The sequence below is a fragment of the Gadus chalcogrammus genome, chromosome 14 (assembly GCF_026213295.1).
Source record: "Gadus chalcogrammus isolate NIFS_2021 chromosome 14, NIFS_Gcha_1.0, whole genome shotgun sequence".
Classification (NCBI taxonomy): domain Eukaryota; kingdom Metazoa; phylum Chordata; class Actinopteri; order Gadiformes; family Gadidae; genus Gadus; species Gadus chalcogrammus.
In genome coordinates this window covers 8,243,940-8,271,840 of record NC_079425.1, presented here as the reverse complement: position 1 = coordinate 8,271,840, position 27,901 = coordinate 8,243,940, and the positions used below count along the sequence as shown (strand labels likewise).

The window sequence follows — 27,901 nt, the reverse complement described above, 5'->3', positions numbered from 1 at the left end:
GGGTGGAGGTTTTGGTCGCCAGCTTGTTAAGGCTGACTCCCTCCGGACTCAGGCTTACGACCGAAAGGCTCGGTGCAGGAAATCTCGAGGGGTAAGGACTACCACCACCACCACCATCACCATCAATATCGGCTCCGTGGTACACCTGCCCCATTGTTGTTTTGCAGCAGGTAGACAAAGGTAGGATGATGGGTCAAGGGTCGCATGATGTAAGGTCGTGTGAAGCTGAGCACGTATGGGATAATGAATGGGGTCATGGGAGGTGGTTCTATTGATTGTATTATATAATGTCGGTGGAAGTGAATGATTCAGGAGCGATGCAAATAACGTCCGGTTCTCAAGGTTTGATGAAATGAAGATGGATGGAGATCTTGCTGTAGCGCGGATCTTATTGCCTGAGTACTGTATATAATGGACTCCCAGTGGACAGATAAAAGGATTGCTTGTTGACACATTGTTCGACTGTCTCTCGGGAGATTAACACACTGAATTGTTATTGATGGCTATTTTAACTCTCCTGACAATTGTTGAATTATCTTGATTACGGCTTGTTTGTATTTACATGCAATATAGATAGTGAAAGATATGAAGATAGATACTGAAAGATATGTTGGTCATCAGTCAATCTAAGCAATTCATTGGTTATGTAGTTGAGGGATTAGGATTTATGATTTAGATTTATGTCCTGAAGTCCTGAAGTGTTCATCGAGTGAACCAAGGAATTCAGATGTCCTTTGGCTGTCACATGAGTAGCCCTGGTCATGGGGCTGACTGAGGGTAGTGCTACTTTCAAAGGATGCAGGGCATGGTACTGACACAGGGTAACGGTACTGACCGAGGGTAACGGTACTGACCGAGGGTAACGGTACTGACACAGGGTAACGGTACTGACACAGGGTAACGGTACTGACACAGGGTAACGGTACTGACCCAGGGTAACGGTACTGACACAGGGGAATTGTACTGACACAGGGTAATGGTACTGACGCAGGGTAATGCTACAGACAAAGGGTACATGGTATAAGTACTGACAGAGGTCTGCTACTGGGAAATTATAACGACAGAGCTGCCCTGCGGGGATATAGGAATAGAAGAGACATGTTGTTATTTCAGACAGAAATGTTTTATCTTACACATCTTTAGACTCTGACACCAGACCCCTGCAGATCTACTTATAAGCGTCTGCTGGCTGGGATAATGGCTTGAAATGGCTGAATTCAGTATGCATAATCTATGCAGAAGTTCAATTATTTCTTAAAGGGTTAGGAATTCCTAATTGAACAGATAAAATGAACAGTTAAGTGGAAGATATGCTGTGATGAGTAGGTTTAACTTCCTGTTCAACTGACTCAAGGCTTGCAGGTCTGTGTGCCTTTGAGTTGAGAATGTTTCACTTTGCATTGTCACTTGACACCAGACCACCAAGTGTAAGAAAACAATGTTCTCTTTTGCCTCACTGTACATGATGCAAGACAGATGATGTAATGTTGCTTCTGGTATAGAGTGGGAAGGTTGGCAGATTCTGCCAAAGCAGAAGTATAACTAATATTGTTAAAATATGTAATGTAACCTGCAGCGTGCAATTGTATTGTGCTTATTATAATATTGAATAGTTGTTACGTCTTTGATGGTCATTGGTCTACGGCCAGTGTAGCTGTTATGTTGCTCCCACTAGTGTAGTGTTGGATGTAAACGTTCAAATTTTACTTAATCATGCTTGAAGAAAAGGTCTAACAGTCTTACCAAAAGCGTAATTGGCTTGACCGAATGTGGTCGCTGTTGGGTTATTGCAATAGATTCACTTTCTATATATGGCTCTGCTTTGAGCTCGCAAGGAGAGGAACCGTGATGCAATGGTGTTCTATGAATAGCAAATTGACTGCAGTGGCAGTAAGTTTGTCACATGTGTCAAAAACGTCATACCTAATACGTCATACCTTTTTTTACTGGAAATGTCAGTTTAGTGCTGCGGAGATGATGCATTATGTGTTTTGTATTGGGTTATTTAAGGAATGTGTATGACTCGTAAGTCAGATCTCTGATCTACAGGAATTGTATGTGTACAAAGACCATCATTGCTTGGACATAAAGTATAAAAAGCAATGTGCCGTTGCTGCATCATTCAGTCAGGTGCCCACATTTCTCTTTAAAATTATACATCTACAGAAGAAGGTAGAAAGTTGTAGTCCAAATATGCAAAATTGAATGTCAGCTTATGTGTGTGGGTGTTTGTGTGTGTGTGTGTGTGTGTGTGTGTGTGTGTGTGTGTGTGTGTGTGTGTGTGTGTGTGTGTGTGTGTGTGTGTGTGTGTGTGTGTGTGTGTGTGTGTGTGTGTGTGTGTGTGTGTGTGTGTGTGTGTGTGTGCATCTCCTTATGTTGCAATCAATTGTCTTATCTGACATGATCTATGGTGAGTGTATCTACATAAATACATAGAAACATTGCTAAGAATCTGTGGTGAATACATACACACTAGACAAGACTGCATTTGGATAACATGTCATTGATTTACGTGGGTAATGTATCTGTCTTTATACTTGGCATGGGTGTATTTATGTGTGTGTGTGTGTGCGTGTTTTTGTATATCTTCGTTTGCACGTGTTTGTGTGAAACGTGTATGTGTATGTATGTGTGTCAAACAGGTCCGGATCTACAGTGTCTATGTACGTGTATGTTTGTGACACACGTTTGTATTACTGTAAGAGCATTCAGTTTGTGTGTGTCCCACAGGACATGCATCTACAGTGTCTATGTATATGTGTGTGACACGTGTGTGTTAATGCGTTAATGTAAAAGTATTCATGTCCTGTTTGTTACACAGGCCAGTAACTAGAGTGTCACCATGGCGATGAGATCTGGGAATTACAACCATGAATACTACCACAAACAGAGTAAATATGTGGTCAAAGAATACAGCAGGTACAGTTGTACAAAACTAGACTTACAGAGTTTTAAGTATAACAAAATATTCTAACAACTTAATAAAACCCAGCGTTGTATTAGTACTTATAATAGCATTATTTGCGCTTATAATAATAATACAGTACTAATGAAGTAGGCCTAGTCTAACAAAGGACTACCATATGTAACCTAAGCTATTATTTCTAACTAATTCAGGGTTTATGCAAACTATAACTCCTAAAAACCTCTAAAATGCTTCTTAAATGCTCTTATATATATATATATATATATATATAGCTTAACTTGACACTATTAATCAATCATAACAGGCTTTTTAACTGTTGTAAGCAAATAATGATCCCCACTTTCATACAATTGCTTTAAAACGTAAAGGACTCCTAAAAGAATAGTATCATAGTCTTTAGTCATACAAATAGCCCTGCAGGAAATGTAAGGATCAACTCCAGTCATCAGATAGCTATCAATCCGTTTTGTTCGTTTTGTGTAAAAAGGGCTTAACCAACCCAATATGAATTATCTTTATGGTTTTCTTTGCACTTTTAAGTACAAGTTTAAGTAAAATCGCTTTTGCGTTTATAGCTCATTGCTCCACATTTTTTAACTGATGACAGCTCTTCTCAAACACATCACAAAATATTCCTTCTCATCACCTGCTTACTGTCAATCGCATGTTCATGTCTTTAGTGTGTGTCCATACTTGTGTTTATGTTTTTCCTTTGTGTGAGTTTGTGTCTATGTACGTGTGTGAGCTATAAAGAGCAACTCCTTTTCTTTCAACGACTCAAGCTTCCACCTTGCTTTTATTTGACTAAGTATCTGCCATCTGTTAACCTAAACCAAATTCTAACAGCTGATTATGTTCTTAACCTTTGTCCAACACGATTTATTGAGAATTGTTTTAGCCATGCAGATTGTGTTGTACAAATGCCATTTTAATACAATATGCTTGTTTTTTTATGCGTTCTGTTTTGACCTTTGCTACTAGAGGATTGAGGATCTTTATCTTTTATTTATTTATTTTTATTGATTTATTTTTTTAGTTATCTTTCTAATGTAGCAAATTGTTAATATTATCGTGCTTGTGTAAATCTTGGAAAACAACAAACATTATCAAGTTCTTAGCCGTTCCATGTATCAAGTCAATATTCAGGGCAGGCATTACATTTTTTCCTAATCCTCATCAACGAGTGTTACTATCTGTGTGCCTTCAGCTCTGAGTCAGTGGTGGACGACTATCAGCATAAAGCAGCAATTCGCATCCAGGGAGTGGTAAGGATCCAAGCCTGCTGCTCTGGCTCTGTCTCTCTCTCTATGTTTCTCTCTCTCTCGCTCTCTCTCTCTCTCTCTCTCTCTCTCTCTCTCGCTCTCTCTCTCTCTCTCTCTCTCTCTCTCTCATTCTCTCTCTCTCTCTCTCTCTTTCTCTCTCTCTCTCTCTGTCACTTTCTCTCACTGTCACTCTCTCTCTCTGTCACTCTCCCTCTATCTCCTTCCCTCTCTGTCACCCTCTCCCACTCCCTCCCACCCTCTCTCTCTCTCTCTCTCTCTCTCTCTCTCTCTCTCTCTCTCTCGCTCTCTCTCTCTCTTATCTCTTTCTCTCTCTGTCACTCGCTCTCTGTCACTTGGTCTCTCTGTCACCCTCTCCCACTCTCTCTCCCTCTCCATCCCTCTCTCTCTCTCTCCCACTCTCTCCTTCTCCAACTCTCTCCCTCTCTCTCTCTATATGTCACATGGCAACATCATGCTTAATCCCAGTGAAATGATGTAAACAATATCTTGAGGTCCAAAGCACAATACACATTAGCTTCTCAAGCGACCATATACCATCTATTTTCTGTTGATGGCAAATATGATTCGTTTATGTGGCAGGGAGAGCAGGGGGAAGATAATTACCATATACATAATCACCAAGACATAGAGGATTTACATTTTGGAATACTGAGGATCTGAGGAGTTAAACTGTACTGACAGACAACACCAAACAGCTGAGCAGAAGGAAATGTCACGGAAATTGTGTGCTTAGGGTGGATTTAGCAGAACCACCGCCATGCCGTTGAAATCCGCTCATCACGGCAATGGTGACAGTCCTCCGTGTATTCCCGCCCTCTGTGTTGCTAAGTCATGGGAGAGACGTGGAATACATAAGCACATGGCAACTGTGACCGCAAAACCGGGACAAAGAGAGACACTGACAACATAGGAATGGAATTTATTATCACATTTTAGTTTCACATTTTCTTACTGGAGCTGCTACAAGCAACTTGGGATTATTTAAGGGCGTTATAAATGAAATGTATTATCACTATTATTATTATAAAAATATCCTAAATTGACATTTTTAAATAAAGAAGTACATTTCAAAGTACATATCGGTCTTAGGTATAGCAGAGGTTGTAAATGCATACAATTTAGTACTTAATAGTACTATCTGTACTTGGCGGTCATCGGCCCTCATTGTTCTTGGTTGGCGTTCAGGTGAGGAAGAAGATGGTGGAGAAATATGTGCGCGAGGAGCCAATGATCAGGGGACCCAAATTCGTGGTCAGGCTCAGGTCCCACACCGTGTTCGAGAACTCCCCCATCAAGCTTTTCTGTACCGTGGAGGGATTCCCCGTTCCTATCGTGACATGGTCGGTCCTTACTCATTTTACCATACAATATGAAATTGTATTGCATTATTAAGTCCTGTATAACATGTATATGTGCTTTGGTTAAACATGGATCCCCTTCGTTTGTGAAAATGAATCTAGTATTTATTTTATTTTATTTGAATGTCTTTCCACTTTAAGGACAATGCAATTATATCTGTCCATCTATGAATTAAATCATTGTATGTTCTTTCATAGAATGTGTACATATTGAAATTCAACATAATGTGAAATAATATGTTAGCCCTGAACCTGGTTGGCTTTTACTTCAGAAGTAGAATGTCTTTAATTTACCACAGGTATGCATGAACGGCAGGTTTTTGACAACAATGCATGGGTTTCTAATTCCCTTATGATCCTGATAAAGGTACAAAGATGGTGTGATCTTGGAGCATGGATCTGCTGGACGGTACATCGTTGATGACAACGTCGGCATGCGTTCTCTGGAGATTCCCAGGTAGGTTCGATCACTCATTCTGGACAAAGTAGCCCTCAATCACAATAGCAGTGTCAAAGGTCTTAATAGGTCATATATGGCTGAAACCCGCCAACCCAAGCCCCCGAAAAGGCAAGAAACACTCCTTTAATTAGGCAGAAAGAAATCTTGAGAAGAAATACAGTGGGCAATCCCTCCTTCCAGAGATGGTAAGGAGGGCAATGGATGCCATAATTGACATACAAGGTAGTAATAAAAGCAAACATCTAGAAATAATTAAGGTTAAAAATGTCATACATTTTCAGATTGGTCAATTGTCTCAACCAGCTTCCAAGAATTAGGGAGCTTTGAACTATCGTTGGGCCGTTATTAAACATTCTTCAAATAGGGTATTGAATTGCTGCATTTTAAACTCTATATATTTTCTGCAAACCACCAATGTCATTCACAATTCATGAAGGGGAAAATGTCCTATTCATCCAAATAATCCATACCATGTTCCACTTCAGTAAGAACATGGTATGGCCCCAGTAAGATGGACATTTCTCAGAAGGGTCGAGGGGAGAAACCACACACACCCTATCTCTGTCTCAGTCACTGTCAAATGCAAAGCCAAACCAGTAGCCAGACTAGTCGCTATACTCAGGACAAGACACGGGTCACCAGCAGAACGAGGAGCCCTCCTCTCTCCCCTCTAGTTTAAGGGCACTCAGCGGTTAATGTTAATGCTGAGTTGGACGCTACATGACACCTCAGAATGCTTGTCACTTGACCTGTGGCCCCGCCTCCCGCCAACTCACTCTCTAAACTACTTCAACACACTTCAGCCCAGCTCCTGAAGTTCTTAACAGCTCCAACCACAAGCACACACGCACACACACACGCACGCACACATGCGCACACGCACACCCACACGCACACCCACACACGCAAACGCATGCACGCATGGTTACATGCACGTACGCATATAAATACACAAACATTGTAACTCTCTTTAAACCTTGCCTTGTGTACTTTACTAATGTGCATACACGCATACAGATACATGCATAGTAATTATGTGTATGCAGGTTGCAAATTATCTGATTTGCACCATCAATTGTCTCATTCCCCGACTTTTGACTTTTTCTCATGAATGTCATATTTAACACGGGACAAATGAACTCAAGAGACTTTCAGAAAATGTACTATGCAATAGCGTAGGAAGAACAGCCTGCCCCCGAAAAGAGTTTCACAATGCAACATAATTTCCTGCATTTACAGGGAAAATTGTATCCACTATTGGGTTGCTTTCATTTGGGTTGCTTATATGAATACTCATGTTGGGTACAATATTCTGACATGCAATAATTTGTACCCTGTATGCATGTACATACATACATACATGCATACATACATTTATTCAATCATACATGCATACATACATACATACATACATACATACATACATACATACATACATACATACATACATACATACATACATACATACATACATACATACATACATACATACATACATACATACATACATACATACATACATACATACATACATACATACAGCCTTTCTTTTATTTACTTGAATCATTTACTGTGCCTTATGGCAACCAACACACAGTTTATGCAATCTATAATTTATCAATGAACGTGTAACATCAGGGGAGACCCCTGGTTTGCATGAGGTTCAAAAGGATTTCTCACGCAGCAGGAGTCTGGCTCACAGCAGAGATCCCCCCCAGCATGAAACACACTGTTGTGTGAAAACGGATTTGAGGCATGTCACTAGCGGTAACGACATTTATTGCACAACAACCCAGCAAACAGTTCCTCTGGAAGGATTCTGCATTGTCTGCAACATTACCCCTGGCAGCTCGCATAATGTTTCAGCGTCTGACGGGCTGGAATGCCCCGTTACACTTATAGCACGAGCAGACATCAAGAGTGAAATGAAAACAACTGAAAAAGCTTGTTCTGTTGAAAGAACGTTTTTTTTCCCAAAAAAAAAAAAATGTCACCGCATTTAAAAGCAGGACTACATCGGTACTGCCACTGTCTCACCGTCGCGCGTTGCCTGTGTTTTTGCTGTTGTCCTGCAGGTGTGGCACCGATGACACGGCCCAGTACTCAGCTGTGGCGTCTAACATCCATGGGCAGGCCTCCTCTCAGGCCTCCATTATTGTCAAGAGTAAGCACTGCTCGTTCTCTGCACCTGGAGCTACTTGAAACAATCTCCGCCCTCCCAATTATCCTCCACTCACGTTTGATCACTGTTCGCTGAGTGATGGGGTTTGCGTGTCTGTGTGTGTGTGTGTGTGTGTGTGTGTGTGTGTGTGTGTGTGTGTGTGTGTGTGTGTGTGTGTGTGTGTGTGTGTGTGTGTGTGTGTGTGTGTGTGTGTGTGTGTGTGTGTGTGTGATTGTGAGGATAAAAAGGAAAACAATCCCAATGTTTTCTGTGTCCATCCAGGGTTCAGGCAGGAGGATGAGTCCTGTTTGTACGCATGGCTTCCTTACACCGGTAAGGTTGTCAATATGGATGAGATCTCATTTGATTTGTAATATATGACTTTAAGTACACTTACCTCGTTTTCATTTTACATCACTCATTTCAATCACTTTCTCTTGTTCAGCATCACCTCTTTCCCGCTTTGATTTTATTCACCTTCTATTTGTCTATCTCTATCTCTCTCGCTCGCGCTCGCGCTCGCGCTCTCCCTATCTTCGTCGCCTCCTTCTATTGGTCTCCTATTCCCCCTACCCGTTCCAGCCCCCATGCTCCCCAGTATCCAGTACACTAAGATCAACATCACCTTCACGGAGAAGTTTGGGCCCGTGTTCGCCTCTGAGGGCGGCTCCGCCTCTCTGACCGCCACCATGCACCTCGAACCCAACCTGGCCAACCTGCAGCCTGACAGCCAGTGGTACCGAGATGGTAAACATCACAGAAACGTAGATATACAAGCACAGACATACAGCGGTTCAACGTCCAGCCTTGACGTACCGGGTTGGGTACTTGCTTATTAATAAGCTGTATCACAATCCCCTGCGATGGACTTGGATAAAAGCGCCAAATTACTGCTTGATGACTAATAGTAGTATGCATATATTATATGCATGCATACTATGTTTTCAATAGATGTTCACGCTATTTGTTAAGCTTTCCCAGAGATGTCTCCGTTCCGCTGCTTATTTCATTTACAAAGACCCATGGGAACATAGGTTTATTTGACGGCAACGGCGTTGTAATGGCGATACTCTTTTCTCCACCCCCCCCCCCTCGTGTCTGACGCTCAGACACCCGTCTGGTTGATTCCAAGTGGGTGAAGATCAACACGGGCCGGGGCACCTCCACCCTGACCATCCCTAACCTGTTCAAGGACGACGAAGGCCTGTACACACTGCGTCTGGTGACCAAGGGAGGCACGGCCGAGCACAGCGCCTTCATCTCCGTCTCAGGTCAGACCCTGCCAAGGAGCGAACGAGAGAGAGGGATACATCATCTGGAGAGAGAGAGAGAGAGAGAGAGAGAGAGAGAGAGAGAGAGAGAGAGAGAGAGAGAGAGAGAGAGAGAGAGAGAGAGAGAGAGAGAGAGAGGGAGAGGGAGAGGGAGAGGGAGAGAGAGAAAGAGAGAGATCATCTGTAGGTAGAGAGAAAATCTGTATGTAGAAAAAGAGATAGATTGAGCAAGAAAGAGAGAGAGATTATCCGTAGGGACAGAGAGAGAGAGAGAGAGAGAGAGAGAGAGAGAGAGAGAGAGAGAGAGAGGGATCACCTGCAGGGAGGGAGAGAGAGAGAGAGAGAAAACTAGAGAGAAATCATCTGTAGGGAGAGAGAGAGATTGTAGGAGAGAGAGAGAGAGAGAGAGAGAGAGAGAGAGAGAGAGAGAGAGAGAGAGAGAAAGAGGGAACGAGAGAGAGCTCTTCATCTGTAAAACTGATAGATTGACGAGAGCGACCGAGAGCGAGAGAGGGCAAATGAACTCAGAGTGGACGGTTGGAAGAAGTCATTTGTTCATTTGTTCCCTTAAAGTCCAGCCGGCCTATGTCTCACGTCTTAATAAATACACTGAATGATCGGTCCTCCTTTGCGGGTCGCTGCCCTTCCAGACGGCCCTCCCCCTGTCGTCGGAGCTCCCGGGGCGCCGATGGACATCAGGATCCATGACGCAAACAGGGATTACGTCATCGTGTCCTGGAAGCCCCCCAACACCACCACCGAGGGCCCTATCCTGGGCTACTTTGTGGACAAGTAAGGAAGGGCACATCTGTGGCACACACACACACACACACACACACACACACACACACACACACACACACACACACACACACACAGTCTCAAACACAGTCTCAAACACACACGCATACACACACAAAAACAGACACACACTCACACACTCAGTCTCAAACACACAGGCGTACACACACAAAAACATACACACACTCACACACTCAGTCTCAAACACACACACAGCCTCAAGCATACAGACGTACACACACATGCACACACAGAAGAACGCAGCATGGCATCGCTTGGCCAACGGCCATGCGAACACTTAGTGGGGTTAAGCCACAGTATTCATCATTCATAAGAAGCACTATTGGATGGATGGATAGGCTTAGTCATACCAAGATTTCTTGTATTTATTCCTGAAGGTTTACCTTAGGTAACACTGTGGCCCATGGGACACAAGCACCACTGCCCCTCTAAATGGAGGGCATTTTAAACGGCCTCTCTTAATGCACAGCAATGTGTTCTGTGATGGATTCTGTTCATTTACATTCATTATATAATAATTTGTATAATTTGATTCAACATAACGTCACCATTTCTGTAGTCGTTCTAAAATGTGGTCCTATTTAGTTCATTTTGTACTATTTTATCTTTAGCTTTGTCTAATATGTCAATTCAGAGTCATGCCATTAAGGAGCAGGTAAAGATTTGGGGCCATGCTCGAGACAGATGGTACTGCGGACGTCAAACCCAATACCTTTCCCTAGTCTCTCGTCCCTACTCCCTTGACTCTCGTCCCTCATCCCTAGTCCCTTATCCCTAGTCCATACTCCCTAGTCCCTACTCTTTTGTCTCTAGTCCCTAGTCCCTAGTCCCTACTCCCTCGTCCTTAGTCCCTACTCCCTCGTCTCTAGTCCCTAGTCTCTAGTCCCTAGTCCCTACTCCCTCATCCCTACTCCTTTGTCTCTAGTCCCTAGTCCCTACTCCCTAGTCTCTAGTCCCTAGTCCCTACTCCCTCGTCCCTACTCCTTTGTCTCTCGTCCCTAGTCTCTCGTCCCTAGTCCCTACTCCCTCGTCCCTACTCCTTTGTCTCTCGTCCCTAGTCCCTACTCCCTCGTCCCTAGTCTTTCGTCCCTAGTCCCTACTCCCTCGTCCTTTGTCTCTCGTTCCTAGTCCCTACTCCCTCGTCCCTACTCCTTTGTCTCTCGTCCCTAGTCCCTACTCCCTCGTCCCTAGTCTCTCGTCCCTAGTCCCTACTCCCTCGTCCCTAGTCTCTCGTCCCTACTCCCTACTCCTTTGTCTCTCGTCCCTAGTCCCTACTCCCTCGTCCCTACACTAACCTGCTACATGACTCTTCGTCTTTTCCCAGATGTGAGGTGGGGACAGAGAACTGGGCCCAGTGCAACGACCACCCCATTAAGATCTGTAAATACCCCGTCCCCGGCCTGTTCGAGGGACACTCCTACTACTTCAGAGTGCGAGCCGTCAACGCGCGCGGCATCAGCAAACCGTCCCGCATGTCCGACCCCATCGCCGCTCTGGACCCCACCGAGTTCGAGAGGCTGCACGGTGAGAAGCACACGGAAGAAGAAGATCCCACTTTATTAATCACAGAGGGGAGATCAATGTGTTCAACATTTACATTAATACAGTGGATTATCCGCGATACACGCCACTGCTATATGGCAGGATGGAATGTGACTGGTATGCATTTCATCACATTCTGTTATTCTTGTTATTGTAGATTGTTTATTTTTTGGACATTTTCAGCATATTTTAGATTTAGAACTAACTTAGTTGGTTAAAACTAGCCAGCCTTTTAGGACACACCAAGGATTCAAGCAATCGTCCAAAATAAATTGTAAATAATGTGTTGAATTTATCGATGTTCTCTGTGAGGAGGACAAAAAAATAATCTTGATACCTTGGTCTCATGTCGTATACACCAATGGATTCAGAAATGGGGGAGTTGTTAATAACTAAGTCTTTCTGGGCATTTTTATTCCAGTGTTTGACATAGTAGCTTTTTTCTTTACATTTGCCATTACATTTTTGACACTCACGCCAAATTATGTCATCGTTAAACTGCTTATATTTGTACAAGAGAACGTCATCTTCAATTATGACATGAATATATTTTCCTATCAGGTGCCAACAATGATATTTCACTGTGTTGACATTATGGACAGGATCCAATGTGCTCCACTCCTAGACACTGACTAATGGGCCTGACTGATTCATTTATTAACATAATGAATGAGATATGTTGAGATTAAAAAGCATAATCAAATTCTTCAGCTCATTATTTTAATTTCCTTTTTAGCGCTAGACAGATGGCCTCTGTATCTTGGTCATTACAAATGAGACCTTATGAAAGCTTCATGTTGAGCTGTTTCAATCCACCTACTGAATACACGGTGTGTTTTAGTGGGAACAACCACAGACCTTTGGTTGAACCAAGATGCGGCTCAGTGTGTCATAACATACATTCATAACTTATTAACGTTGTCAATGATTTAGTTGTGATTTTCTTGCTTCAACCTGCAGCCTTAAAACTCGGAGGAAAACTTGACGTGGTGACCTACGACGACGATATGGAAGGTAGGTCGATAAATATAGACGTACAGTAATTTGTACTCCATTATATAATTATGAATTAGCAAAATTCTCTCAGTGTTGATAAAATGGTAGTAAAGATAAGACGGGTCTAGAATATGCAATTATGAACCATTAGCTGTGATGGAAGTGTGATGTAACATGTGATTACGGATATCAGCAACCATTTTTCGGATATTAATGGATATTAAGTTGAAGCACTGAGAGAGGTGATTATATCTGTCCTACTGCTAACGACGTAGTCTGAAGAATCAAAGCAATAATAATTATAAAACTCATCTAAATGTGCATGAGTTTGTGCGCGCGTGAGTGTATGTGCGTGTATGCGCGCGTGTCTACGTGTGGGCATGCGGGCACACATTGACCATCATGTGCGTGACCATCACCTCTTTGTATTCTTGTGGGTGACTTCCATCCCCAGCTGAGGGCAAACCTCCCGGGGTCTCATCAGGGATCTACGCCTCAGAGACAGACAGGACCTATGTCGTTCTGAGCTGGAAGGCCCCTGCCTACTCCAGCAAGGCACCCATGTGGTACTACATTGAAAAGGTAACACGTGGAATGTATCAATACCACCAGACAAATACACCACCTAATCCCATACGTCTGTGGACATAACCCTGCTTTCTGAAGGGTGGTGTTCTGATTGTGCTATGCGTTGAGTTTTGTGGAGCGCACAAGTCACGACGACTAGCCGAGAAAAGTGGCCACTTCTATTTGTTGCTCCGGCTTTTCCGAAGCCACCGTGTTAGTGAAGCCCTCGTCTCTTCCCCCCTCCGCACAGTGCCAGGTCGGCACCGCTGCATGGCAGCGCGTGAACACGCAGGTGCCCATCAGATCCCCTCGCTACGCCGTGTTTGACCTGGCCGAGGGCAAAGAGTACCAGTTCAGAGTGCTGTCCGCCAACATGTACGGTACCAGTGAGCCATCCGAACCATCTAAACTCATCCAGACCCAGGCACTCAAAGGTCAGCTCCATCAATTACATATTTTCTAATTTGCAGAATCCTGTTCATTCTATTTTATGAACGTCCTTTTTTTTTAAAATAAAAATCAATGTTTTTTAATGATTGACTAATTTGTTTTCTGCAGGTGTACCATCAGCACCTGGTCAGGTGATTTCCACCAGGGAAACAGATACATCTTTATTGATCCAATGGGCTCCTCCTAAGGAACCCAACAACCTGATTGGTTACTACATCGACCAGTGTGTGAAAGGATCTAAGGACTGGACCTCAGCTAATCACAAGCCTCACAGCAGCACAAAGTACGTGCTGGTGGGATCGTGTTGCTTCATATACTCAAGAGCTGTTCGTCCGTATGACTGAAGATTCTAGGTTATTCAGACCTGCCTGCGTTCAGCGCAGTCGAGCCGTTCCGATCTCACACACAACCTCTATATGTGTCTCGTAGTCATAACAACGATGTGTGTTTCCAGGGCTAGAGGGATTAATATGTATTATCCTTTCCCGCCCTCGCCAGGTTTGTTGTGAGCGGACTGACCACCGGCGAGACGTACGTGTTCCGCGTCCAGGCCATTAATGAGCTGGGCCTGAGCGACGAATCCCAGGAGTCCTCCCCACTCTCAGTAAAAGCAGCACTCAGTCAGTACTCTTTAATTAGTCTCCTCGTTATCATTGTGGTTGCTCCCCTATGTTTGTTTTAGACGATGCCGCCGTGCTAATAATGATGCAGGGTGCATCTTGACCACACACCTTAACAGTGGTTAGGGGGTTTTAAAGGGCACCTTAAAGGTGTTTGACTTCCAGCCGAAAGGTTGTGGGTTTTGAACCCCAATGTCCTCAGTCTTAGACGACACTTGTCCATGCAAGAGGCCTAACCACCCCTCCCTGTCCATTAATGGGTTTTTAAATCCATATTAAGTGGCTTTCAGTAAAAAAAAAACGTTTCTGAAAACGGTCCCTGACGTCAATGACCCTGTACCTTCCAGCCAGCCCCACTGCTCCATACGACGTTGCGTTGCTGGGCTGCGACGGTCAGTCCATGGTGCTGAACTGGAAGAAGCCGCTCCACACCGGAGGTACCGCCATCAATGCCTACTTCGTAGACAAGAGACGCAGCGGCGCTACCGTGTGGAGGGAGGTTCACATCCCAGCGGTCACCGAGAGAGTGTATCAGGTATCCCGTCCATGTTATGTTCCTGTTCAGCTCACTTTTTTCGAGCTCATTATGCATATGGCTTATCGTCTTTTACTTTTCATTGTCATTTATTTAATTGTTCCATTACTCTTTTGTTCTATAATTCAATCAATTATTATTTTAATTGATTGATTGATTATAATTATTTTGTATATTGATGATTACGATGACTGCTTGACAATAGTTACAATAAACAGCAATAAAGATATGAATTTCTTGTTCTATTAACTGCTAGGTGGAGGGCTTGACTCAAGGAGCAATTTATCAATTCCGGGTGTATGCAGCTAACCTGGCTGGTCTTGGAAAGTCTTCAAAAGCCTCAGCTGACTTCTCCTGTGAAGCCTGGACTATGCCAGAACCAGGTTAGGACATACATTCCCTGCAGACCAAAGCCTTTTGAACCTTTTAAACAGAACATTTTCCACTATATATGACTATTGGAGATGCACCAAGACACATTAAGGAATCAGTACTCAAATTGGACTAGGATATGGTCCAGATCTGAATGGTATAGCAAAAACGATCCAAAATAATTATATTAATCTATAAATAGATAGAAATTAAGATATTCAATTTTCGACTTCAACGCAGGATTATTATATAGTTCAAAACACAGCTGGATATGATCTGAAGATGGTGTATTTTAAACTCTGATGTAACCAGCAGACGTAAAGCCGACCGATTTTAAGTTATCCAGCAGATATTCGCTCAATAAAAGCATATATTAGCAGAACATGAATTAAACAAGTGATTTCCTAACCCCATTGCCTTGGGTAGGCTTCATCAACCACATGGTTGATATTCTGTTAACATTTATCTCCAAAATGTCCGCACAGAAACTAAGACTTGATTATAAACTTTAACTATGAACCTTATTTGATGTCCTTCTCTAGGTCCAGCTTATGACTTGACTGCCTCTGAAGTGAGAGATACATCACTGGTGCTTGAGTGGAAAAAGCCAGTCTACTATGGCTCTGGACCAATCACAGGCTATCATGTGGAGTATGCAAAGAAGGGCTCGTCTGATTGGACCAGAGCCAACGAGACGGCTGTCAGTCACCGCTACCTCAAGGTCAGGGTTATGTTTCATTGTTTGTTTTTATGCGAAATTCCCCTTTTATTTCCCCACCTACTGCACTCATAACACAGCTGCCTATGATTTGTTCTCATCAAGATAGCATCTGTTGTCAGCATAAGGTCCCCTGGCAATCACATTATGAAATTTTACAATCATATTCAGCCATATTTCCAGTGAGATGCATTTTAAAAACATGCTTTCTCATTAAAAGGGACATAAATGGTTTTACTGTGAGTAGATCATCTCTGCTTCTCCTAAACAACATGTGAAGAAGGATCCGGTTTGTAGGCCTATTAGGGACACAAATATTATATACCTTACTGGGCCAAATAATACTATGGAATTGATTTAGCCTAGATAAAACAGCACCTCAACGTTGAGAATGTCTATTGATCCGCGGCCCTTGTTGCAGAGCTTGTTGTATTTGCTCCCCTGGGGTCTATTTGACAACTTCGGCAGACTGGGTGGACCGCTGTTTTATTCAGCACACCCTGCATTGCGGGTTATGTCAGCAACAGGCCTGGAGGTGGTGCTACACTGACACCTAGTGGAGGACACAGAGGTCATTGGCTAGTGGAGAGCAAAGCAAAGAAAGCCTGCGCTTCACTGGGCCCTGCAGACCGATACCTGAAATACAGTACTCAACTAAAGTGATTGCTAGGGGATAATAAAAATGTGGCCCACCTCTTATAAATCACACTCGGATGCCCATACACACGCGCATGCACTCACACACAAACATACACACACATAGGTGTGCAAACGCGCACACACTCATAGAGGCGAGCACTCACAGACGCGCACACACACACAAACACACACGCACAAGCATTTTTACACATAAACACACACACACATATGCAGAGAGACACACACATGCACACATATGCAGAGACCCACACACACACACGCATATACATACACACACACACACACACACACACACACACACACACACACACACACACACACACACACACACACACACACACACACACACACACACACATGCAGAGGCCTATTCATCCATCCATGCATGCATGTATGAAAACATACATTCACACACACTTACACTCATTAGGGCAAAAAGAAAAATGGTTGCTGATAATGTCCCCAAGCAGCACTGTGAAATTCAGCAAATAGCCACCAGAGGGCCGTGGTTTACAGTGGTTTTAAAACAGGACCCGACTCACTTCATGCCTAACAACGCCCCCTAGCTGTACTACTATAACGATTTATCATCCTCCCTCTCTTCATACTGTGAGATCGGAGGCTCATTAACACTGAAAGTTTATTGTTATGCAGTCGCGGGGTGCGCTTCAATAGAGTTTTTTACAACGGCTTCGAGCCAATCACAATCAAGAACCGGACCGATTTGTTTAATGAGCCCTTCTTCGACTACCCCTACTGACAGGTAGAAGGCCTGGAGGAGGGAGCCAAGTACGTGTTCCGCGTGCGGGGGGTCAACGAGGCAGGAGTGGGCATGGCGTCCCTGCCTTCAGACTCTGTGGTGGCCAAAGCCCTGGCAGGTGGGTAGCCTCCTCATTAGCGGCGCCTCTCTCCTGTATGGTATACTTAATAATGAGGTGGATTTTCATGTTAACACGTCCGCCGCCCAACAGAGATGAAAGGAGTGCGGTTTTCCACGTGGTCGTCGTTGTTTATCTCAATTTACATTTAGCCCTTTTAGCCCGTGCTTTCAGGTGAGGCTGAGATCAGTCACAGCGGTAAGTACAGACAACAAAAATGCAAACTGCAAAACTACGAAATAGTAACTCCAAACCCAACTTGGCCATGTTTCCCGGCCAGGTTTCTAACAACCACACAGTGCAGCAGAGTTGCTGTGGGGATCGTTTTTCTGTATTAATGCATAATGGATACATTCACAGCACACTCAGATGGTGCATCTCCACCGAGTGGGTTCTAAAGTCAAATGAGTTCCGTACGACTAAGTGTGTGTGTGTGTGTGTGTGTGTGTGTGTGTGTGTGTGTGTGTGTGTGTGTGTGTGTGTGTGTGTGTGTGTGTGTGTGTGTGTGTGTGTGTGTGTGTTTGTCTTCCTCTGTAATCCATAGGTGCTCAGGAGGTGTCCTGCTCTGTGGATGAAAAGTCGGGCGACATCGTCTTCGCTTTCGAATCGTGCCAAATGAACGTTGGATCAGAGTTCTTGTGGAAGAAGAACTACAAAGAGATCACAGAGTTCTCCAGCAGCATTGTGGTCCACACGGAAGGGAACCTGTGAGAGAACACATAGATACACACATACACACACACACAAACAGCAACACACACACACACACACACACACACACACACACACACACACACACACACACACACACACACACACACACACACACACACACACACACACACACACACACACACAAACAGCAACACCCATACACACACGTATATGAACACACACACACACAAAAACACACGTATATGTACACACGCACACACACACCCATGTATATGTAAACACACACAAGCACACACACACATGCATGCACACACACACAAATGCACGCACTTATAAACACACACGCACATGCATGCACACACACAGACACACAAAAAGTGAATCCTATTCCCTGTTAATAGGCGCTAGGGCTAGAAGTACGATACATGTTCGGCGTACATTGTACATTATAGATTCTCTGTATCTATCTTTTTTCGTAGTTGTAAGCTGATGTTTAAGAACGCAGTTAAGGAGGACTTTGGAACCTACTCTGTCTCCGTCAGCCACACGGATGGAGTCTCATCCAGCTGCAGCATCTCTGCTGAAGGTAGAAACTGAAGTAGTCCTCTATGCATTTCTATTGCACATAAACACTAACCCCTGATCCCGATTCAAACGCCCAAATACATTATTTACAAAATGATACATTTGTCTATATATATATATATATATATATATATATAATGAATTTTTATTATTCTTTATTCTTTATTATTATTATTATTATTATTATTATTATTATCATTATTATGTATTATGATACAATTGTAAACGTGGATTTTCTCAGTTTTTATGATCGAGATGTTCAATTTAACTAGGAATGTATTTCTTTTTTTTTTTGGTTTTGTTATAAAGATGTTTAAATAAATTATAGTTGTATTCACTAGTTAAATAGACAAATGTAATTTATATATATATGTTTGTTTTTTTTACTCTCCATGTTATTTGATGTCACTGCATTGGTCGACAACAGTTGCAACCCAGTTCTGTTCTGAGAGGCTGAAACATGTCTTTGTGTTTCAGAGCTGCAGAAGATGCTCGAACTCAGCTATAGCATCAGACACCCAAGTAGGTGTCTCTATCTCGCACTCTCACTTCTGCACATAATACCTTTTTAGTCAGCCTTCCTTGCCCTTACTTTCTCCCTATTTTCTGTGTCATTCTTCATCTGTGTCCTTGTTCTTTGTTCTGTGTGTCTTTGAACCACAAATGTATTTTTCTTTCAAGAGAAAAAAAAACCTATCTAAGCCTGATCAAAAAGTCTTACCTGGCTTTACATCATATATCTAACCCCATCTCATTCCTCTCCTGAATCCTCCTGTATTCCTCTCCTCCCCTCACTTCTCCTCTTGTATTCCTCTCCTCTCCTCCCCTCACTTCTCCTCTTGTATTCCTCTCCTCTCCTCCCCTCACCTCTCCTCTCTTTTTCTCCCCTCTCTTTCACCTGTCCGTTGCTTTTTTGATGCGGTTTGACTCCATTTCCCTCCTCTTCTTACCTCTTCTCTCCTCTCCCCTCTCCTCGGTTCTCCTGTGGCTCTCTTCATGACTCCTCTTATCTGCTCCTCTACTACTGCTCGGCTTTCTATCTTCCACTACTTTCTACTCCCCCCTTTCCTCTTGCCTCCTCTCCCCTCTCTTCTCCCTCCCTTTTCTCTCTCTTCTCCTCCTCTCCTCCCTCTTCTTTCCTCTTCTCTCTCTTCTCCTCCCCTCGCCTCCTCTCCTCTCTCTTCTCCTCCCCTCGCCTCCTCTCCTCTCTGTTCTCCTCCCCTCGCCTCATCTCCTCTCTCTTCTCCTCCTCTGCTCTCTCTGCTCAACTCCTTTCTTCTCCCCACTCGCCTCTCTCTTCTCCTCACCTCGCCTCCTCTCCTCTCTCTTCTCCTCCTCCTCTCCCCTCTCGCTTCCTCCCTTCCTCTCTTCTCCTCCTCTCGCCTCCTCTTCTCCTCCTCCTCTCCCCTCTCGCCTCCTCTCCTCTCTCTTCTCCTCCTCCTCTCCCCTCTCGCTTCCTCCCTTCCTCTCTTCTCCTCCTCTCGCCTCCTCTTCTCCTCCTCCTCTCCCCTCTCGCCTCCTCTCCTCTCTCTTCTCCTCCTCCTCTCCCCTCTCGCTTCTCCATTCCTCTTCTCCTCCTCTTGCCTCCTCTCCTCTCTCTTCTCCTCCTCTTGCCTCCTCTCCTCTATCTTCTCTTCCTCTCTCCTCCTCTGCTCTCTCTGCTCAACTCCTTTTTCTCCCAACTCTCCTCTCTCTTCTCCTCTCTCTTCACCTCCTCTCCTCTCTCTTCACCTCCTCTCCTCTCTCTTCACCTCCTCTCCTCTCTCTTCACCTCCTCTCCTCTCTCTTCTCCTCCCCTCACCTCCTCTCCTCTTTCTCCTCCTCCTCTCCTCTCTCTTCTCCTCCCCTCACCTCCTCTCCTCCTTCTTCTCCTCCTCTCCTCTCTCTTCTCCTCCCCTCACCTCCTCTCCTCTCTCTTCACCTCCTCTCCTCTCTCTTCTCCTCCCCTCACCTCCTCTCCTCTCTCTTCACCTCCTCTCCTCTCTCTTCTCCTCCCCTCACCTCCTCCTCTCCTCCTTCTTCTCCTCCTCTCCTCTCTCTCCTCCTCCTTTCGCCTCCTCTGCTCTTCTCCACCAGTCATCCCTCTAAAGTCAGAGTTGGCCTATAAAATCTTGGAGAGAGGCAGAATGAGATTCTGGCTTCAGGCTGAAGAGATTTCTTCCAAAGTCACCTACAAGTTCTTTGCCAACAACAAGGAACTGTCAGGGGCTGATGTAAGACACACATTTCATGAATAAATAATAATGACCAGATGTACCACTGTATGGACGGATACATTTTGGATGGCTGGATAAAGAGATTGAGTGTAATGTAAAATACTGAGGCAAAGTAATACTAGTTCTCAATGTAATATGCACAGGGAAATGTCCCAGGCAGGAAATGTGGCTGTCACAGCAGAAGCACAGGACAGTCATATCATAACTAACCTTATACTATGAATTTTAAACATTTTAAATAAGAATATACAAACAGTATGGCAATATGAGTGGCAGAAATATAAATTCTACTTCTACCAACTACTTCCTTCTTCTTTTCACATATATATTTTTATAAGTATTTGTATTCATCCATTCTTCTATTCAACCATTCTCTTTTCTTTCTTCCCTTTATTCTCCCACGTCTGCCAAAAAACTGTCGTCCTCATCTTTTGTGTGTGTTCCTTTCCAGCCCAACAAGATGGCCCACGATGTGTCCACGGGCGTGATTGAGTTCATCCTGGATCATTTCACAGAGGACAGCGAAGGCACGTACACCTGCCAGATCACAGACGGTGGAGGAAAGGCCCAGAGCTCCCTGGTTCTAATTGGAGATGGTAAGATTGGCTCTTTCAATTCTTGCGGCGTGAGGACAAGTCTTGGCAAAAGTTTTTTTTTTAATTCAAACTAAAATAGAAAGCAAAACAAAAATGTTTATCTTTTGTCGAGCGTATGTGGCTTGTTGTCTCCAATAATGAACAGGGGCAAGGTGGTGTGTGTCGGTTGTACGGATTGATTCACTGATTTAAAAGAGCAGAGGGTCGTGGTGATAAAGATGGAACCCAACCGAGGGAGGAAGAAGTTAACAGATTGACGTCAGGGGGAAATGTGTAGTAGCACATAATTAACCATGTGTGGAGGTGTTGATTAAGGCTCATTTTAAAATAAATATATGCCAGTAAACATATGATCTGTGATGTTTCAGGTCATTAGCGGCGCAATTTACCATCCTGTGCGTGTTTGTGTGTTGTTGTGTCTATGTTTGTTTGACTGTGTGTGTGTGTTTCTCTGTGTGTGTGTGTGTGTGTGTGTGTGTGTGTGTGTGTGTGTGTGTGTGTGTGTGTGTGTGTGTGTGTGTGGGTGTGTCTGTTTCTGTGTGGTTGTGGGTGTGTGTGTGTGTGTGTGTGTGTGTGTGTGTGTGTGTGTGTGTGTGTGTGTGTGTGTGTGTGTGTGTGTGTGTGTGTGTGTGTGTGTGTGTGTGTGCGTGCGTGCGTGCGTGCGTGTTTGTTTGTGTGTCTCTAGCCTTTAAAGCAGCGCTGGCTGAAGCCGACTACCAGAGGAGAGAGTACATCAGAGTGAAGGAGGGTAAGACACACCAAACATTCTCATCGACTCGCTCGCCCACTTGTTTGTCTTTAAGCTCAAAATGCTCGGGAAGAGAGACAAGTCCGGCGAACGGACGCAGTCCAAGCTCTCATACAACAGTCTGTTTTGTTTGACAAACCTCCCTCTCTGGCGAGCATGTAATCAAACAACTCAATAATGGATGAAGTTGCGATACACTTCGCCCCCGCAGGTTTTTGAATATTTCATTTGATGGGAGGGTGCTGGCTGGAAATAAACACTTGAATGATGGACGTTTCTCCTCTGCTTCTCGTCCTTCTATTGATCCGCCTCCCACCCTCCCCTCACCTCCCCCCCCCCCGACCTCACCTCTCCTCCCCCCCCCCGACCTCACCTCTCCTCCCCCCACCCTCACCTCTCCTCCCCCCCCCCCCCGACCTCACCTCTCCTCCCCCCCCCCGACCTCACCTCTCCTCCCCCCACCCTCACCTCTCCTCCCCCCACCCTCACCTCTCCTCCCCCCACCATCACCTCTCCTCCCCCCACCCTCACCTCTCCTCCCCCACCCTCACCTCTCCTCCCCCACCCTCACCTCTCCTCCCCCCACCCTCACCTCTCCTCCCCCCACCCTCACCTCTCCTCCCCCACCCTCACCTCTCCTCCCCCCACCCTCACCTCTCCTCCCCCACCCTCACCTCTCCTCCCCCCCACCCTCACCTCTCCTCCCCCCACCCTCACCTCTCCTCCCCCCACCCTCACCTCTCCTCCCCCCACCCTCACCTCTCCTCCCCCACCCTCACCTCTCCTCCCCCCACCCTCACCTCTCCTCCCCCCACCCTCACCTCTCCTCCCCCCACCCTCACCTCTCCTCCCCCACCCTCACCTATCCTCCCCCCCCCACCCTCACCTCTCCTCCCCCCACCATCACCTCTCCTCCCCCACGCTCATCTCTCCTTCAAACCACTCACCCCTCTTCCTCCCGCACGCCTCTCCTACGACCCTCACCCCTCCTCCCCCCCACTCACCTCTCCTTGGACCTACTCACCACTCCTCCTCCCACACTCCTCTTCCCCTCCCTCCCTCCCTCCCTCCCTCACCTCTCCTCCCCCCACTCACCTCCCCCCACACTCGTCTCCCCCTCCAAAATGCCTCTTCTCTGCCCACCCTCACCTCTCCTCCTCCCGCTTGTCCTCCTCCTCCCACACTAATCTCTCCCCCCCCTCCCCCTAATCTCTCCCCCCGCCCCCCCCCCCCCCTCATCTCTCCTCCCACAACCCCCCCCCCCCCCCCCCCTCATCTCTCCTCCCACAACCCCCCCCACCCCCCCCACCTCTCCCCTCTGCAGGGCCCCACTTCAGTGAGTTCCTGACCGTTAAGGTCGGCGAGGACTGCTCTGTCACGCTTGTCTGCAAGGTAACCCGCCGGCACGTCGTATTGATCGTCATTGTATTCATCTCCTTTCTCTTTCTTCCTCCTGCTGGTTTATTATGACTGGTGTGATATATAATTAACAACATCATCGATGTGTTGAGACAACGTTGAAGTGAAAAAGGTTGAAATGTGGCGAATGTGTTCAATCCTTCATTCATGTTTTAAAGGTCGCAAACCTGAAGAAGGAATCTGAGTTCCACTGGTATAAAGAAGACACTGAGATTATTCCAGACGTGAAACCCGATCTGGGATCAGGAGTCTGCAAACTGCCCATCCAGCTGGTAAATCAAATGTTCGGAATTCCTCCCACACCAATGTTACCGTAACCTTGAGTAAGGGAACTTAAAACAAAATGTCTGGGAAGCACCTCTCTGTGTTCAACCTCATTGGGATAACAATAAGGGATGAATATGCACTTTGGAAACACCCCCAGGCCTTCCCCCCTCCCGTATCTCCCATCTCTTTCTAAATAAGTAGCATATATTTCCATATTGGTTCAGGATAGGTATATGGTTTCAGTTATCAAGTATCCTCTAAGTACAGTCCAAATCCTGTGACCTACTTTACATAATATAAATAAATACATCCATAAATAATAACCTCTCAAGCATGCCTATGAAACGCGACATTGAGTTATCATTCAACTTTTTCGCTAAATACTTAATAGTTGTATTCAAGTCAATTGAAAGAGCTAAGAGAAAATGCTGACGGGACATGTTCTACTAGGGACTGCTATGCTATTTAAATAAATCTTAATCTAAATATAATGCAGAGATTTCCGTCTTTACAAAACTAGCATCATACTAGGTGATTATGGAGCATTCAGTTTTAGGGTTTTAGAGTCCCAGAGAACAAATACATCATTGTATAAATATTAATCAAAAACACATGTGCTTGAAGTTTGACTTTATGTCCCTTGTCTCCGATTCCCTGGCAGTTTTCCAGAAAAACTACTGGTGTTTATAAAGCCACCATCAGCGATGACAGAGGAAAAGACATGAGCCAAGTGGACATCTCTGGAAAAGGTAACAGTGGTCTGCCTCTTTAATGATGTCCCAAACACATGTGGCCATGTGACGACCCATCTCTGAATCCACAATGTATTTTTTTTTGCCAATTCTGATCTCATCCGAACCTTATTATACCAAATTCTCCATGAACAGATTATCCAGAGCAATTGCATGGTAATGTTATTTAAATGCAAATATAGAAATATAATTCCTCCAAAACGCACGACCCTTTGACACAATAACGTTGATGGTTCTATGTGGGCAACAGAGATGATGCAATTCAATGTCACGCAGTAGCCCAGCCTTTTGTCCCCTAGCAGGCCGCATGGCAACTTCATATTCGTATTCATATCTCTCCACCCCAGGCTCTGAACAATGATCTCATTGCTTTTCTCTTAGTCTTTGACGATGTCATCAACAAGATTAACCAGCTGGCGGGTAGGTGGCAGCCACACTCTGTACACACATACGTCACGCACACACACACGTACGCACACAGGTCACATGGCTCCAGGCACGTACCACGTGCACACGCACGCGTACACTCACACGTGCACGCACACACATACGTCACCTAATTGCAGACATATACCATGTGCACATAAACACACACACGCAAATTCACTGCACACAAAAACCAACACATTCACACCAGCGCTCTCATTCTTATTAACACACACACATACGTCACCTAGTTCCAGACATATACCGCACACACACATGCACAGACACACACACACCAGACATGCTACGGCATCTAATGTCTCTTTTTATCTCTAGGAAACCTGTGTAGAACAATGACAAGATTTTCTCTTTCTTTATGGGTATTGTGATAGAATTGTTTTGGTGAAAGTCCATTGTATCAAATACTGGTATAACTATACTTCAAACCAACCATCCACCAGCAAGTTACATTCTAGGAATTGTTTTTCAATGTGAATCGGTTGAGTACTACGGAAAAACCGTTCCTTCTCTTTCCTTAAATAAACCAAAGTCACGCATTGCGTTGTTACACCTTGCTAGCGTGGTTATTCACTGGCTGGTTACGGAAATAGAAAAACACCTAGCATAGCCGGTGCAAATGACTGCACCTAGCGGTGTGATCCGTCTCCATTAATCATGTGAGGTGAGAAAGCAGCAGAAGACCCGCCTCGCTCTGTAATTATGAAGATGCAAGATAATCTCGCCGTAGAAGGAAAAAAATGAAAAAAGAGCAAGCCACCAATTGGGGGCCAGTTTTGAGAACTTGTTTCTTCCCCTATCTCATTACCTTCATTAGGTGCCAGTGCAGCAGAGCTTGTCATTAACTGCACGGCAACTGGCATTCAACTCCAATGTCACATGAAATATTACACCTCGGAGATGAACATCCACTGGATGCACGGGTAAGGGGGGCCCCCAATGGTACCGTGGGGGGACGCACGTGAGCAGAGGCTGTGGGGCTGTGACCGAGGCCATAGTGAGTTGCCGGAAAAAAAAAACCTGCATTCCCTTGTAAAAACAGAAACAACAACTTCAAGGATTCATTATTGGATGGAGGACAATGCAAACACTGAACCCTCAGGGAAAATGTGTGTGTGTGTGTGTGTGTGTGTCCGAGTGGGAAGGTATGTGTATAAGTCTTAGTGCGAGTGTGAGTGTGGGTGTGAGTGTGAATGTGGTTGTGTGTATGTGTGTGTGTGCGTGTGTGCAATTGAACGAAACGTGCTCCGATAACACATATCTTATAATAATAGTTTCATGTGGACAGTAAAGGATAAATCCTACATTTTATCTATTTTACCCCAGAGACGGTGGAGAGAAGAATAGAGGGAGTGAGATAAAGACAGTGAAAGAGAGTTGCAATTTCTAGTAGAGGTTTTCCGATAATTCAGTTATTTAGACAACATAAGGTATGGAGATTCGTTTTCAGCACTCTCCCAGGCGTGTGTGCGTGTGTGTGTGTGTGCGTGCGCGTGCGTGTGCGTGTGCGTGTGCGTGCGTGCGTGCGCGCGCGCGTGCGTGCGTGCGTGCGTGCGTGCGTGTGTGTGTGTGTGTGTGCGTGTGCGTGAGATGGGCCTTAATGCATGTGTATTATGCATGTAAAAAAGATGGACGAGTGGAGAAATTGCCGTCCCCAGGCTCAACATTAGGCAGGCATGTAAACACGGTTTTCAATTATCACCCAAACATCTTTGCCGCATGTATGCATGCATGTATGTATGAATTCTCCCGCTCTCTCGCTCCCTCTGTCCGTCTCTGCCTCTCTCTCCCTTCTCCACACACCCAATCCCACACCCTCCCCTCTGTGCTTTTGTCTCAGTGAATCAAAGGTGGGCCACAGTGAGAAGTGCGTGATTGGAGGTACTCCTGCTATGGCAACCATGGAGGTACAAAGCTCTCTGCGCACATTACACATGCACACACAGACACACACACACACACAGACACACACACACACACACACACACACACACACACACACACACACACACACACGAATAGCACATCAAAATTCTTTTTAAAGACGGCACGTCAACAAAAGCGGACACTTCCGAGGTTCTGTTGTGATTGAACACAACACGATACCGTTGGCTTAATTCATGTTTATAGGCTTCAGGGAAAGTCACCAAGCCCAAGGGGAAGATGTCTGGGAAGTGGCCCCCGAATGTACTCCAGTAAGGTCAATAAATACGATGGCACAGTTAGGTAGTGTTGTCTTTTTTTAGATCTCCATATGGGAAAGGGTACGAGGAATATAGAACACCCTCTGTAGATACCTTCCACAAAGAGAGTTGTGGTTGAATGGGTGGATGAGAGATGTGTAGATCACTGAGTGTGCTCTGTTGATTTGAAGGTGATCGAGCCCAACGACAAAGACAAAGGGGTGTACTCCATCGTCATCGCTGACCTTGAGAACACAAACAAACGCACACTGGAGCTGAGTGGGGATGGTAAGCGCACGCACGCAATCACACACACGCATAAGTAGCTAATATGGTATGCTCTAGTTTCTTTTTCTGAATTGAAGTTAAAGTCGGGGGTTTGAACATTGAAAAGTGA

The 27,901-nt window shown here is 45.0% G+C and overlaps 1 protein-coding gene across 2 annotated transcripts in view; it reads left to right on the top strand.

The window, feature by feature from the left end:
* The window catches only part of myom2b (myomesin 2b), a 33,602-nt gene continuing 5,701 nt past the window's right edge, over positions 1-27,901 (top strand). The window contains exons 1-33 of one of the 2 annotated variants that reach the window (XM_056607400.1): positions 1-91; positions 2,822-2,919; positions 4,134-4,191; positions 5,395-5,549; positions 5,935-6,024; positions 8,103-8,191; positions 8,471-8,521; positions 8,771-8,935; positions 9,298-9,459; positions 10,110-10,251; positions 11,606-11,805; positions 12,784-12,837; positions 13,274-13,401; positions 13,637-13,820; positions 13,945-14,119; positions 14,335-14,456; positions 14,804-14,991; positions 15,248-15,374; positions 15,906-16,084; positions 17,505-17,619; positions 18,164-18,326; positions 18,774-18,880; positions 19,357-19,401; positions 20,956-21,092; positions 21,547-21,691; positions 22,377-22,439; positions 23,764-23,831; positions 24,017-24,130; positions 24,787-24,874; positions 25,259-25,297; positions 26,139-26,244; positions 27,162-27,228; positions 27,696-27,792. In XM_056607400.1, coding sequence (XP_056463375.1) covers positions 2,843-2,919; positions 4,134-4,191; positions 5,395-5,549; positions 5,935-6,024; positions 8,103-8,191; positions 8,471-8,521; positions 8,771-8,935; positions 9,298-9,459; positions 10,110-10,251; positions 11,606-11,805; positions 12,784-12,837; positions 13,274-13,401; positions 13,637-13,820; positions 13,945-14,119; positions 14,335-14,456; positions 14,804-14,991; positions 15,248-15,374; positions 15,906-16,084; positions 17,505-17,619; positions 18,164-18,326; positions 18,774-18,880; positions 19,357-19,401; positions 20,956-21,092; positions 21,547-21,691; positions 22,377-22,439; positions 23,764-23,831; positions 24,017-24,130; positions 24,787-24,874; positions 25,259-25,297; positions 26,139-26,244; positions 27,162-27,228; positions 27,696-27,792 — 3,700 coding nt within the window. In that variant the 5' untranslated portion in view covers positions 1-91; positions 2,822-2,842. Of the gene's footprint in view, positions 181-2,821; positions 2,920-4,133; positions 4,192-5,394; positions 5,550-5,934; positions 6,025-8,102; positions 8,192-8,470; positions 8,522-8,770; positions 8,936-9,297; positions 9,460-10,109; positions 10,252-11,605; positions 11,806-12,783; positions 12,838-13,273; positions 13,402-13,636; positions 13,821-13,944; positions 14,120-14,334; positions 14,457-14,803; positions 14,992-15,247; positions 15,375-15,905; positions 16,085-17,504; positions 17,620-18,163; positions 18,327-18,773; positions 18,881-19,356; positions 19,402-20,955; positions 21,093-21,546; positions 21,692-22,376; positions 22,440-23,763; positions 23,832-24,016; positions 24,131-24,786; positions 24,875-25,258; positions 25,298-26,138; positions 26,245-27,161; positions 27,229-27,695; positions 27,793-27,901 lie in introns of both variants that reach the window. The other variant, XM_056607399.1, reaches the window with a different exon arrangement.